This window comes from Hippocampus comes, unplaced genomic scaffold, assembly GCF_001891065.2.
Source record: "Hippocampus comes isolate QL1 unplaced genomic scaffold, H_comes_QL1_v1.1 scaffold205, whole genome shotgun sequence".
NCBI lineage: Eukaryota > Metazoa > Chordata > Actinopteri > Syngnathiformes > Syngnathidae > Hippocampus > Hippocampus comes.
In genome coordinates, this window is record NW_017804874.1 from 317770 (window position 1) to 333214 (window position 15445).

The 15445-nt window shown below is 42.8% G+C and overlaps 1 protein-coding gene across 1 annotated transcript in view; it reads left to right on the forward strand.

The window, feature by feature from the left end:
• The window catches only part of fhit (fragile histidine triad diadenosine triphosphatase), a 184422-nt gene that overhangs the window by 142557 nt on the left and 26420 nt on the right, over positions 1 to 15445 (forward strand). Inside the window, exons 4-5 of the mRNA XM_019879640.1 lie at positions 6713 to 6858; positions 11769 to 11798. Of these exons, the coding sequence (XP_019735199.1) occupies positions 6713 to 6858; positions 11769 to 11798 (176 nt within the window). The remainder of the gene's footprint in view (positions 1 to 6712; positions 6859 to 11768; positions 11799 to 15445) is intronic.

Genomic DNA, 15445 nt, shown 5'->3' on the forward strand with positions numbered 1-15445 from the left:
CGGTATTTGGCCGTGGCCGCTTTCCTTGTTGCCAGTTCGAGGTTGCCGTTGGCTTGTGGTATACCGAGGTACTTGTAGCTGTCCTCAATGTCTGCTATTGTTCCTTCAGGGAGTGAGACCCCTTCAGTGTGGACTGCCCTGCCTCTCTTAGTCACCATCCGACTGCATTTCTCGAGCCCGAATGACATCCCGATGTCACTGCTGTAGATCCTGGTTGTGTGGATCAGGGAGTCTATGTCCCTTTTGCTCTTAGCATACAGCTTTATGTCATCCATTTAGGGGGGTGACTGATCGTAGCTCCATTTTTGAAGCGGTATCCATAGCCAGTATTGGCGATTACTTGGCTTAGGTGGTTCAGTCCGATGCAGAACAGCAGTGGGGAGAGTTTATCACTTTGGTATATGCCACATTTGATGGACACTTGGGTAAGTGGCTTGCCATTGGCTTAAAGTGTGGTTTTCCACATCCTCATCGAGTTCGCAATGAAGGCTCTTAGGGTCCTGTTCACCTTATACAACTCCAAGCATTCAGTGATCCATGTTTGTGGCATCAAGTCAGAGGCTTTTTTTGTAATCAACCAGGCTGTGCACAAGTTGGTATGTTGGGACCTGCAGTCTTGTGCGACTGTTCTGTCAACCGGAGCTGATGTTTGGCTCCTCTGGTATCTCTACCAATGCCGGTATTGCTCATGTATTAATCCATGTGTCCACTTATCTTAGCCGCAATGATGCCTGACATGAGCTTCCATGTTGTGGAGAGACAGGTTATTGGCCGATAGTTGGATGGGACTGCACCCTTTGAGGGATCCTTCATGATCAGGATCGTTCGCCCTTCGGTTATTTTTGTCATAAATGTTAAAACAGTGTGACCTGACAGTCGAATATCTAGAGCCCCGTTCACACGGCAACGTTTGGTCCGACGCAGCTCCGAAATAAATCCAGTCGAGCATTCACACGTGCACATTTGCTCCGGCGTAGCTCCACTAAAGAGCTTATTCCGGACCAAATTTGATCCACCTCAGGGAGGTGGTTTAAAAATTTGCTCCAGTGCAAATGCTCGTTTGCGACGCTACGCCGAAACAAATCTGCACGTGTGAACGCAGCTGGATTAAATTTGCTCCAGAGCAAATGCTCGCTTGCGGGGGAGTGGCCTCGCTACGCTCGCTACCAGACGCACGGAATCAGACCCCGGTCGACAGTGACGAGGGGGCCAGCGACACAGACGAAGCCCGGCCGTGGACCCCCGTCCCCGGTAAAAGTGTCGGCGATTTAAGCGGTGAAGACAGCGCTCACGATCAAGATGAGAATCGAGAAAGCAGTGACGTCAGCCGAGCCCGATTTGCAGGCCCGAGCCTGAAGCAAACCCGACATTTCATATTTTATTTGTGAGTATTTTTGGGAGAAAAAAACACAAGATTTCTTATGGTTAAAATAATCTACATATTTTTATGAACATTATCAATGCATTTGCACAACGAAATAACGCTGAAATACAGAATAAGAGGCCAGACAAAGAGAAATCTCGATGTGCATTTGCTTAATTACGCAGAGAAATCCTGCGGCTTACTAGGCTTTAAATAGAATAATTCAAATCAAATAAATAGGTAAAGATATTTGAAATTATTCCTATAAGATTGTTTAAACGAAATTAACATACGTGCGCACTGGTCTGGCTGGCCGCGCTCCTGTTTAGCAGTTAAATAGCAATTAAATTACATCGCATTCTCTGTTTTATCCAAATTGTTTGTTTTAAAACAAGTATTCCTTAGTTTAGTATCCGCACATTGTTTTAGTATACATTTTTTAAAACATATATTGTGGCAGTCATAAGGAGCACACACGATTGACTGTAAACACGTCTTTATTCCACGACTGCCGACAAGTGGATCTATTCTGAACAAGGACAGAATAGTGTCCACCATAATATTTATTAAAAGAAAAATAAATAAAAGTCCGCGAGAGAGAAGCCCGACCCGAACCTGTTTTACTTCCGCATTCCTGTCGTTTTGGTCCGGAGCAGAAAGTGCACGTGTGACCGCAAGGGAGCTGCTTCGACGCTGCGCCGGAGTTGTCACGCTCAGCGGCTTTGCACGTGTGAACGCTCCACAAAATTTGCTCCGGTGTAAAATACATCGCAACAAAATATTTCGGTGCAGCGTCGGACCAAATGTGTGCCGTGTGAACAGGGCTATTAAAATGATCCTTTGAAAAATGATCCATCTCTGGCTTTATCTTAATCCTCTGTCTTAATTATTGATTGTTATTCATGAGCTTGTTATGGTGCTACAAACATGGCCCATCAGAGACTGTAGAGGCAGAAGGCGTGGCCCAATAGTCAGTCATTTTCCCGTGGACACGCATGCAGTCACGCACACTCATGCGCAAGCAGTCTGACGGCCACTGCCGCACAGCTCTGTCGCACTGAGAATTTTCTTGGCTGGATTTTTGGACTCTGGTGAACAACAAAAGTTAAAAAGAAGAAATTGGACAGCCCTCGAGACAAATCAAAGATGGGGGGTGGTCAAGGGGTCAAGATGCGGTAATGTTTTTTGTTTTTGTTGTTTTGTTTTGAATAATGTCGCAGTGTCCATCCAACTCAGGGATCGCAAATCAGGTTTGGGAGCACAGTGCACTGAGGTAAAAGTCAGCTCAAAACCCGACCGAATAGAAAGCACAAGACCTGAGGTTACATATGCAGCTCAAGTTGGCATCCGTTCCACGTGACCCGAAGTATTTCATGGACAGAAAGTGAGGGGTGGGGTGAGAAAAGACCTTTCTCAAAGTATATGACCGCTTTATCCCTGCAGGATGGCCCTTCAACATACATGTTAACCTTTTCACGGACAGCGCTTACTACAGTGGACAGCTTATCATGTTACCAGGTTACAGGGTGGGTGCATGAAAGGGTTAATCTATGACTGATCTCCAACATATGTGCACCTAATTAGATTTATGTTGATTGGATTCTTGTATCCCCCTTCCAGGTAGATGACTGGGGCCATTGTCATGTTAGCCGGACCTGCGTACACCCCTGCCCATATTATGAGCAAAGCACTTCTTGTTGTACTTCTTGTTGTAATTACGACTAAAGCAGCAGAAAAAAGAGCACCAGGCTACTATCTCTTCTATATCTTAGCAATAAATATTGACAGGCTTGCACCAAGAGGCCTTTGCCCTTGCACCATACTGCGTCGTATCCTGCTATGAGCACCATAAAAACCAAGTGCAGTGTGAAAAGGGCTTTATTGCGCAGACAGAAATAACAAGTTGAGACATATACCACATATACTACAAGATCAATGCTTCAGATCCAGCATGGTATTCAAGAGATCATGTAATGTTTGTCGAAAAATATTATGGATCCCGTAAGACAAAGAAAACAATAGCTTGCCTACTGCCTCTGTGCTTCGCAATCCTCGCCACATCTCATCTTTCAAGTCACCGACTTCCGTCACCAGAGGGAGGCAGAAGAAATTAAGATAGCAACCCATGTGACATGATTTTCTCCCTATTGGAGAAGTCGTAAATCTACTCACACGCACAGACAAGTGCACAAAGAAAACATTTGATCATTTGTGGAAGTAGCTCTTGGGTTGAAGTGCTCGCAGATGAGGCCACTGTGGCATGAAATGCTAAGATTTGATCATCTGAAAACATGATGCTTTTTCTTAGGTGGAGTGAACTTCAGTTTTCCTTTGTTTTTCTCACCCGTAACATGATTTTGTCTTTGTCTCTTTTTAGTATCTGTATTCTGACCCCACTGGGGCATCAGTAAATCATTTGCAAGACTCGAGTCCCGCTCTGGACAAAAATGTAAATCAGAGCAACTCGTTTTTGGAGAGAGAATTAATCTGCTGACTGGCTCTTGTTGATGTGCCCTTGAGCAAGGCATTGTCCAAACGCCCCCAGCTCAAATGATGCAGCACTGTTTGCGTGTCTCTTTCAGTCTTTCGTGTTTCTCCTTGCACGGATGCATGTGTGTGTAAACTGGTTGCATGTTTGGTGTGAGACACAATATATACTGTACTCTGCATTGGACTGTGAGTGTGGGTTGAATTTCCACTTGAGGGATTACACAGATCGACTGGTTAGCGCGTTGACCTCACAGTGCAGAGGTGTCGTGGCTTCGATCCGGCTCCGACCTTCTTTGTGGAATTTGCATGTTCTCCCCGTGCCTGCGTGGGTTTGGGCTACCCGGTGGACCAGTGGTTTGCGCGTCGACCTCACAGTGCAGAGGTCATGGGTTCGGTTCTGGTTCCGGCCTTCCTGTGTGGAGTTTGCATTTTCTCCCCGCGCCTGCGTGGGTTTTCTCCGGGTACTCTGGTTTCCTCCCACATTCCAAAAACATGCATGGCAGGCAGATTGAACATTCTAAATTGACCCTAGGTGTGAGTTTGAGCCCGGATGGTTGTTCGTCCGTGTGTGCCTTGCAATTGGCTGGCAACCAGTTCAGGGTGACCCCCACCTACTGCCCGAAGACGGCTGGGATAGGCTCCAGCACCCCCGCAACCTTTGTGAGGATAAAGCGGTTCAGAAAATGGATGAATGGATGCATTACACAGAGTAAACAAAATATAGTAACATTAATTTTGAAAATATAAATACATTGGCTCTCAAACGAATTGCATTTTCCACCGATAATGTCAAATTTTGGGTTGTTTCCACTCAGTGGCCTTTCGATGGCGTATGCTTTGGCCACAATGATGGCACCAGTATTGGAAAAGTAGATTTTCTTTGGGAACTATAGTTCAAAGTTCAGTTTCCACATTTTAAAACGAATTTTAAAACGAACTACTTTAGATGTAGCTCATAATTCAACGTTTTGAATAAAGTTCACTGCTCCAAAAATGAACATTTATTTTATTTATTTTATTTTATTTTATTTTATTTATTTATTTTTTTTAATATGTGGTGTGAGACATTACCTTTAGTTAAAATACTGGCATTTCCCCATTGCAGCCGCGCATTCATGCCACGCTCATAGACAGCTGCAATTTTCACCAAACAATCTCAAAAACATGAGGAACATGCCACTCCAAACTGCCACCTTCAGAAGTTCTCCGATGACTCTGCGATTGTTGGCCTCATTACAGAGGGGGACGATCGGGAGTACAAGCGACTGACGAAGGACTTTGTGGACTGGTGCCAGCAGAATCAACTCCAGATCAACCCTAGGAAAACTAAGGAGTTGGTTGTGGATTTCTGCAGGCAACAGTCCTCACCAGCACTGATGAACATCCAGGGTATGGACATAGAGAGGGTGACCTCCTACAAGTACCTGGGTGTTCTTCTCAACAACAAACTGGACTGGTCGACGAACACGGACACCCTGATTAGGAAAGGTCAGAGCTTCTGTCCTGGGCTGCTCCCTCGACACTCTGGAGGAGGTGGGCAACAGCAGGATGCTAGCTAAGCTAGAAGCTATGTTGGACAGTCCCTCCCACCCCCTCCAGCCAGCCCTGACAGCACTCGGTAGCTCCTTCAGTCAGAGACTGTTACACCCGCGTTGCAAGACGGAGAGATACCGCCGCTCGTTCCTACCGACTGCTGTCAGGCTGCTGAATAAAAAAATGAATAAATAAATAAATCATAGAATTATTTAAATGATATGACAACATATGTGAATAGTACTGTGACTATTGTATTATATTGCACTTAATTATTGACCTTATCCATGTTTGTATTTATATTGCACTTAATTGAACAGTGTTTTCTTTTCTCTTCTTTCTACCCACAATCTTGCTGCTGAAGGCTGTAAATTTCCCCAGTGTGGGACAAATAAAGGATATCTAATCTAATCTAATCTAACAACTTTTTGCTTGGATGCTTATTTTTATTTTTTTTAAGTGAGGAGTTAAAACAAAAACAGGACTGCAGTTTTTAACGCAATCTCAGGTAGGATTGAGGCGAAGTTATGAAATTAGCTGTCACACACAAAAGTAAACCCTGCTCTCAAGTTAAAGCGACCATAAAATGACAACCCACCTGCGAATTCTTGCAAATGCAGCACTTCTGCCTAAAATATTTAGACCTAATTTCAAGGTTACATGCAGGAATGCAAAGTTAAATACAGTATGTGTGTGCATGTTTGCCATGCTTTTACACAAACGAATTATGTTACACTCATTTTTGATGATGATCTTCAACTCACATAGATGAAAAAAGATCTGCTTCAGAATTAACCCGATGGAGGAACCCATTTGCAATTAATTTCTGTCCTGTTTGGTGTTTTGTGCCAGCCCTCCAGATCTAGTTCCTATGACTCCACCTATTTTAAGTATTAAACATTCATTCTTGTATTTTTGTGTCCTCATCCGTGTCCTCTATTTGCAGAAACTTGAATGTCATGAGATTGTGAGGTTACATTTCAGTGACCCGCCAATAGCCACTGCCCGATAATAACTTTATTGACATTAGCCATTGAGTCAAGGTATTCCCTGCCACCAGGAAAGTGTTGCATTTTCATGAGTGTCGTGCCCTGCGATTGGCTGGCGACCAGCTCAGGGTGTACCCTGCCTACTGCCCAAAGACAGCTGGGAGAGCCTCATGAATGCCCGTGACCTTCATGACGCTAAATGGATGAGAAAATAAATGGATGGATGGAGTATTTTGTGCTCAAAACTTGCCAAGGGCTGGCAAATGAATAAATACAAAATATTAAGAGTCTGTGACTTTTTCTGTAATTCCAAACTTCCTTAACAGAACCTTTTCAGATGTATTGGTTTGCCCACTGAGACAAGTGGAGCGTTTTCGAGATCTTCGACCAGATGAAGTGACAGATTTATTCAGCGCTACCCAGAGAGTTGCCAACCTGGTGGAAAAGCATTTCAACGCCACATCTCTCACCATTGCCATTCAGGTAAAAACACCAACAACATTATTTTCGCTTTTGTGACACAGGATTAAACATGTCATGATTTTCTGGATTCAAATGTTCAACTCTGATTTCCTAATTAAATAGAAATTACTACAGTCACTGGAAGTATTAGGGTGAAATGCCTTCAATGGTTCTTTGCAATGTTGACATATTTGTTTAGAAATGGTTGCATTCAGCAATCTGCTATTTTCGAAGCCTATTGCCACTAACTCCATAAGCATTGTGTAAAACAAGTGGAAGCGGCCTTGAATGTTATGATTGGTTGAATCCATATTACGTTCTGACCATGCCTATAGATTTTTGTTTGTGCTGTGCACACACCTTGACACCTTTTTAAATGATGATGATGTCTAATTTGTGAATGTTCCAATGACAACCAACCTTTTTTTCCATTATTGTATAGTATATGTCTATAATTATATGGACTTTTGTTTTAAAAAGCCAAAGCAATAGATTTTCAAAACATAGTCATCATTTAAAGTCAAAAAACAAATTGTATCAAACTGTACTTTCATTACATCAACATTTTACACCTTGATCCACTCTTGTGTCAAACAGTCAACACGAGAGGAGAGACATGGAATTCAGGGCCATCTCTGACACCTACGAACGTTTTACAGACAGGCTCTCACCTCAGATTGAAAAGCCCTTTTTGCATAACGGGTGATATATATGCTAATATGAAAATAGCACCTTACCTGCACTGTGGGCCCCTCAGACAAAATTGTTTCACAGGTTGGCAAGAAAACCAGAGGGAAAAAAAAACCCAGCAAAGAGCAACCTTTACCTTGATGTCACTTTCTTTGACTGGGAAATTGATCACTGAGATTAAGATTGTAAGATTAACTCATGACAGCTCCCTTTTTTTTTCCCAGACACCACATTAAAGTACTACTCTCTGCAGGAGATATCCATTTTTCTCATCAGTGTGCCATTCCCGTGAAAAATAGTGTGACACAACTCATCTAGGGTTGATGATAAGAAGAAAACGTTTTGGGCAACAGAAGAGATTTTTTTTTTTTTTTTTTGTTCTCTAATCAGTGCAGGGACAAGATTATTAAACCTCATCTGATGTATTTATTCATTCACTAACATCTGCATTTAATGATTACTATGAACAAAATTGAGTGCTTGATTTTTGTAGCAAATAAAACAGTTTAGTCATGTTTAATTATTTCAAAGGGTTACAATGTTGTACTGTATTAGAAGAGCATGTTCATGACTTATTAACAGGGACATATTCTACAAAAATGAATAATAGTGTTTGTATACAAATAGTTGGTGTCTGAGATACCTGCCCATCTATTGAATGTGAAAGTTAAACAAGAAAGTAAAGCTTCCATGTTCCTATTTCTGAAAATGTGCCAGTCATTGAGTTGTTCTGTACTCTTAGAAAATAGTGGGGCTAACCAACATAACAACCACCCCCACACCAAGTTTTGAAACCAAGGACCTTATCAGGATAGGTTTCAAATTCTAAAGCTTTAATTGATGTTCCCACTGCTGAGCATCACCCTTGAATGCAATACAAATGATTGAAATTAGAAGTATTGCAGCATTTGTCAACAAGGACGTGAGAACGTGAACACGCAATGCAGGGACTAGTTTAACTGGTTAGAAAGTTGATACAGTGTTCCCTCACTTATCACGGTTAATGGTCGGTAGTCGACTGGTTAGCGTGTCAACTTCACCATTCCAGCTCCGGCCTTCCTGTGTGGAATTTGCATGTTCTCCCCGTGCTTGCGTGGGTTTTCTCCGGGTCCTCCGGTTTCCTCCCACATTCCAAGAACATGCATGGCAGGCTGATTGAACACTCCAAATTGTCCCGAGGTGTGAGTGCGAATGGTTGTTCGCGTCTGTGTGCTCTGCAATTGGATGGCAACCGGTTCAGGGTGTCCCCCGCCTACTGCCCAAAGACAGTTGGGATAGGGGGCTCCAGCACCCCCCGCGACCCTATGAGGATAAAGCGGTTTGGAAAATGAATGAATGATTATACTTTCCATATTTGAGACAAAGACTACAGCAGTACACATATTTACTTAAATCTTTAATTATAAAACCTTATACAGTAATTAACATTTATCAGCATTGCCTTCTGAGAGAGGCGAAAGACTTGTGTTGGTGGTGTAGGAGGTGGCTCTCACTTTACGCGATGACGATGTAGCCGCCGTTAAGCTCCAGCTAGCTCCTGGCCAGCTATCCCCATTCGCAGCCAATGTGTTTATGATAAGACAATTAATCAGTATTGATGAGGACGAGGCAAAGAGAGACATGCTGTTCCTTTTGGACAAGCCGAATCATTCCCAGATGTGCCGGCTGCATCACATTTTTGCAGGCCTGGCGACCAGGCGCACACTATCAGGCACATTTCATCTGGGTCTGGGTCTACTGGGGGCCCATGTGGCCTTGACCAAGCAAGGAAAAACACAGTTCAAAGACGGACTTTGTGGTTCTTTCATGTGACTTACGGCTGCATATCTTGCGACACTCACGTGAAAATGGAGAGAAGCTATCAACCGATCACCACCTAATGGTGTGTTTTCTCCGATAATCAGGGAAGATGCCGCTCCAACCTGGCAGACTCAAACATATTGTAAGGGTCTGTTGGGAATGTCTTGCAGATTCCCCTGTCAGGATCTTCAAGTGCCACGTCTGGCAGAACTTTGCCCACGTATTGGGGAAGAGTGGACCAAATTCTTCACTTGAATTATTGAGGTGGCCGAGTGGAGCTGTGTCCATAAGGTGATCGGTACCTATCGTGGCAGTAATCGATGAACCCGTTGGTGGACGCCAGCGGCGAGGGACGCTGACAAGCTGAAAACAAAGTTATGTTGGGCCCTTTTGGAGTGTGGGACTTTTTCCCTCAGTTTTATTTCCGTTCTACAACATCAAATACCAGGGCTACACAATGACAGCTTATTAAAGAGTCATGTCATGCAATTCAAGCTTTCCACAGTGAACTATTGATGTATATATTGATATGATTACATCGTACCTTTGGCACAGTAGTGATCTAATTTCTGATGAAGTTGGAGTTATTTTCACTATTTTTCTAACCCAGAAGTAAGATACTACATTCAGTAAACACCGCCTCTCCCCATGTTACTGCTTCTCCCCTTTCATGACGTCATTTTGAGGACACCTCCTATGTGCACCGTCTAATACATCAGACGTTAGTTGTTTATCTCACCCTTTAGAATAAATCAAAAACACGGCTACTGTGGCCCGTAGCCTACGCTGAGGCAGAGCAACAACAGCCTGAGGCAAAGCGTACACATGGACTAATGGCCTTGTCAAATTGCAGCGCTGTTTTTGTCGTCAGACTACCAGATAAATATCATTCTGCATCTTGGACCGGGTGAGATGACACACGACAAGGCCGTCAATGAGCAGACCGTTCTCAGTCGTTGCATGCATTCGTCAAGATTCAGTCCATCAGCGCAGGCCTGTCGGGGAGGCGGGACAAGCAGCTGTCAAAGCCATGTCAACCGAGGCGCTATGTGTATATGCATTATTCCTATGTTCAGAAAAGGCAAAAAAAAAAAAAAAAAAGAATATGAACCCATTCCTGGGTTGGGGGATGGGGGGTATGGACTGTCTATCCCCCCCAACCCCCAACAAGTTCAAGTCACTTGTTACATGCTGTAGACCACATTGTGATGGTGTGCGCCATGTCCAGTTTCTCATCATAAGTACGAGGGCACTGTCTTCCTATTGGTCATTGCTGAAGAACCAATCAAAACATGTCACACTATGCGGCAAGATGAACAAAAATTCTGACATGCCAGCCATTCTTTGTCGTGAAAACTTCCAGACACCTCGCGACCAAACATTTCGTGTGTCACACTACACGGTCTGCGACGCATCAAGACAATTCAAAGTCGGCTACGAGACACTACGTTTGTCTGTGACACGTCTGACATCGGCTCAACTCCTCTCTCAGTAGCATAGCATCTGCTCTCTCCACACCTTGTCCCGTGATTGATGTGATGCATTCAGAAACATTTAGAAATAACATTGCTCAGCTTCATTGTTTTATAAATTATGTTTCCACAATTTATATTTAACACAATTGAGTTGCATGGCCTTTTCGAAAAATGGCAGCCATCCTCTGTGATCACTCTTTTTTTGCACCGCGCAGCGACATGGAGATAACTATCTCACTGGCAGCTCATCCTTTGTGATCACTCTTTTTTTACACCGCGCACCACTTTTGTGTGAAGACATATTTGGATGGAGTGTCAAGGTCGCAGCGCAGCGACATGGAGATAACTATCTCACTGGCAGCCCTCCTACTGACCGTCTCACGGTGAATGTAGCAGTTAGTGGGGGGGTCAGCGTAGTCAAGCCAGCTGCCACAATGGTTATTCCTAGGCTCCTATGCAAGGTACCTTGAGGGTCAACTTCAAAATAAAAATGAAACCAGTCATATGGTACATGGATATCAATGCTTGACTTTGATTATATTTGGAAGTTGGCCCTCGGAAGCAATCTTTGTGGCGGCTACCATCACTTCAAATTGAGGCCGGCCTGACCGCAATGTAGTTGATTGGTTTAGCAGTGACAGTCTTGTATCTGCTCCGCAATTTAATGTTTTCGGTGCGCATAGGGGCAACCACGCACCGCTTATGTGCACCCCTGATAATGAGTCATTATCCTGCATCACAGCAGCGCTGAATTCAAGTATGAGCATTTTGCAAGCCTTTTGCCTTTTTTTGGACTATTGTATCTAATCCACAAACTGCACAAATGTCACCCTTATGTGTCAGAGACACATTTTGACATGTGGCATGCATAAAACAGTGGTGGGAAATGGATTATGAGGGAAGGGCACCTTGAAATACTTCAGAATTTCTGAATCTTTTCTAATGACATCTTTATGTTCCCTCTAGGATGGTCCTGAAGCCGGACAAACTGTGAAGGTGAGAAATAAATATTTCACAACTTTTTAATATGTCATGAGGATTCTGCAATAGTTCTACACCATTAAATAACCATTGTATTTCATTTCCAGTTCCAAACTCTTGGCATTGATGAATTATTTAGAGTTATATTCTAAATAGTGGCAAGGTTCACATTAAACCGAACTTTGATGCTTTTTGTGGTACATAATATACAGTAAGTATGCCATCATACACCACTTAAATAGTCGTCTTAACCAAAGAAACAACCACAGATAGTTTCGTTTCACTCTACACCTATTTCTGTGCAACTTTTGATTTTTGTGTGATCACCGTGGAAGTTCAAGCATTGCATGTAAGAGGAACTCTCTCTTTGTTGACTTAAACAACTCCAAAATCTCTGTCTTCAACTTTGTACCGTTTTTGTGACGGCAACTTCTTGCTCTTGCATTTGTTTTTGTGTTGGGTACTGTGTGCTGTCTGATGGTTTGTGTGTGCACAAGTTAGCAACATTTCTTGTCGGTTCCCTAATATTTTCCATCTGGGAATTTGGTACACCTCTGTACTGTATACACACACACACACACACACACACACACACACAAATAAATAAATAAACATGTGAGTACAAATACATATATATTTTTTTTACTATCTGTCCTCGACCCACCCAAAATAGATCCACAACCCACCACTTTAGAATCACTGCGCTAAGCTGTATGATTTTGGGGTCTTTGGCAAAGGTCCACCCGTGGTAAAAAATATCGATCAAAAAGTGAAGTCAGGAAGGGAGATTAAACATTTAACTGCCTTGAGACCAAAGACAGGCTGCATAAGGTATCAAGCAGTGATGGGTTCATTGTGGATGAGCCCCCGGCCCTCAAGTCATTCACAGCTTTAAGATTGAACACCATTTCTTCCGTTTGCTTTACATCTGCATCAGATAGAGTCACATCACTGAGCAAAGTTACAGATCTCAGAATGGTAAGATGCTGAACTCTCATCTTTGTGCAGAAAGCCCAAGATGGCAGTGCCATCTGAAAATTTGATGAGATAGTTATCAGGGTGGACCTTTATACAATTGTTGGTTTATAATGTGAGAGGGCACAGGGGGAACTGACACATCCATGTCGATAACCACTGCCGGAGAGTCTGAACTCTGAGAGGACACCGTTAACTCTGACATGCTGCACACGGTTAGTTAGAAAGGACGTGAACCATTTCAGAATGCAGCGATTAACATGCCTGTTCTTCAGTTTCTCCCTCAGTAAACGCGGCTGCAGCGTATTAAACGCTGAGCTAAAATCGAGATGCCAAACATGTCTTCCACATGGTTGGTGACCAGATAAGTAATAGTATTAATAACATAGTCTGTGTTACTCCCCTGCTTATCGGCAAACTGAAAAGGATCGAGCAGTGAGTCGACCTCCTTCTTGAGTGAGGACACCAATATTGTCTCAAAAAATTTGATTTTATTTGACACTAAGACGCCAATATCTTCTCAAAACATTTGATTGTATTTGATGTTAGCGCAACAGGGCGAATATCAATATTTTCCTTTGGACAGAGTTTTGTGGATCCCGCAATTATAACTGATTTCTTCCAGCACGTGCAGATGCTGTGCTGATCTACAGATTTTGAAAGGGAGGACACGGTGCAGGTGTCAACTCCTCCGCACAGATTTTTAGAAGAAATCCAGAAATGCCATCTGGCACTGTGGCTCCCTTGGCCAACTGTGTTTGAAAAATGACTGGACCTCATCAGGCTCAATCAAGACTCTGGCGTCCTTGTCGGTGACTCATATACAAATCCAATTCCAAGGAAGTTTGTACGTTGTGTGAAACAAAAATAAAAACAGAATACAATGATTGCCAAATCATCCATCCATCCATCCATTGTCGGATCCCCTTATCCTCACAAGGGTCGTGGAAGGTGCTGGAGCCTATCCCAGCTGTCCTTGGGCAGTAGGCGGGGGACACCTTGAACTGGTTGCCAGCCAATCGCAGGGAACACACAGACGAACAACCATCCACACTCACACCTAAGGACAATTTAGAGTGATCCATTAACCTGCTATCAATGTTTTTGGAATGTGGGAGGAAACCGGATTACCCTCACAAAACACTCACAGGCACAAGGAGAATATGCATATGCCACAAAGGAAGGGCAGAATCGAACCCTGTACCTCTGCACTGTGCAGCCAACGCACTAACCAGTTGACCACCACCCGTTTTTTATGTATATGTTTATATTGCTCAAAAAAATAGTTTTACTGTGCTGTTTCAGTGTTCCCTTTATTTTTTGGAGCAGTTTATATATATATATATATATATATATATATATATATATATATACACGAAAAGTTGTTTTTTTCCTTTTTTGTTTTTTTTTTTAAAGGACAGATTAAGCAAGGACGGAAGCGGGTTTTCGTCCCTCACCAGGTTGAGTATCTGGTGTCAGGAGGCAAAATAACAGACAGTGTAGCCAAACAATGCATTATCTTAACAGGGTATTTCACCCCAACACTATTTTTATAGCAACACTGCCACTTGGTGTACAGTCAGAGAATATCAATTTCCTATGGACATCTATTTCCCTAACGATCAATCCAGCTAGTTCAGAAAGCTGGCTGTGTTCTGTTTCTCGGTACCGCCCACCAGGCTGATGGCTAGGATTTCTAAAAGTAACGTTTTTGTTATTGTTATTAATACCGTATTTACCGCACAATAAGGCGCCCCTAAAAGTATTCAATTTTCTCAAAAGCCGACAGTGTGCCTTCTAATCCGATGCATATTTTATACGGATCAGTATTCTGATTTAGTGGATGCATCACGCAACTTTAGCCACTATTGTGGCTGCTATTCTATGTGAGTTGTAATGTGGTGCGTCATATACACAAAAACAATCTTAAAATAGGCCATTCATCGAAGGTGCGCCTTATACTCCAAAGCGCCTTATAGTGCGGAAAATACAGTCTTTTATTTTATCATAATAACAATTTTTGTGTTGTGAAATACTAATGTTGAGCTAGTTATCACCAAGACATTAAAAATACAAAGAAACAGTGATGTCATAATTATTTGATTGATGGCCAGTCTGATCTGCAACAGCCAATCGCTGTGTTACTGAAAACAAGGCTCTGTATGCAGGTGTATCGGCAATGAATATGTCAATGCTTGCATGCGAGAGTCCTGCACATTTTCACAGTGCCGCATTGTGTAATGTGGCAAGACATGTCATGTGTTTTGTACTTTATGGCGGATGCGTTTCTCTCGTGAAGTGACATACTCTTTGTAGTGAACGCCTCTATGAAGAGGAAAACACGCAAAAATGTGTAATACTCAAGATTTAATCTCGGTGGCTATGGTCTCCATTTTGCCAGGTATCATTGTTCGAATGATCCTATATTTGTGAGTGAAAAAAAACTAATAATAATGGCAACTGTGTCATGTAAATCATGTGGTGTAAATCTAGCACACATATTCACCACTTCATTCATGCACGTAAAGGAAGCATCTGAGATAAATCACTTTTTCTGCTTCAGACGTTTGTTTCAAGGTAAGCCGATGCATTAATGCAGATTTCATGCAAATGATCTCATTATATAGAAAATTCACACGAAAAAGCAGATGCTGCCAGCAATACCAACAATGTCTTATTTATTACAT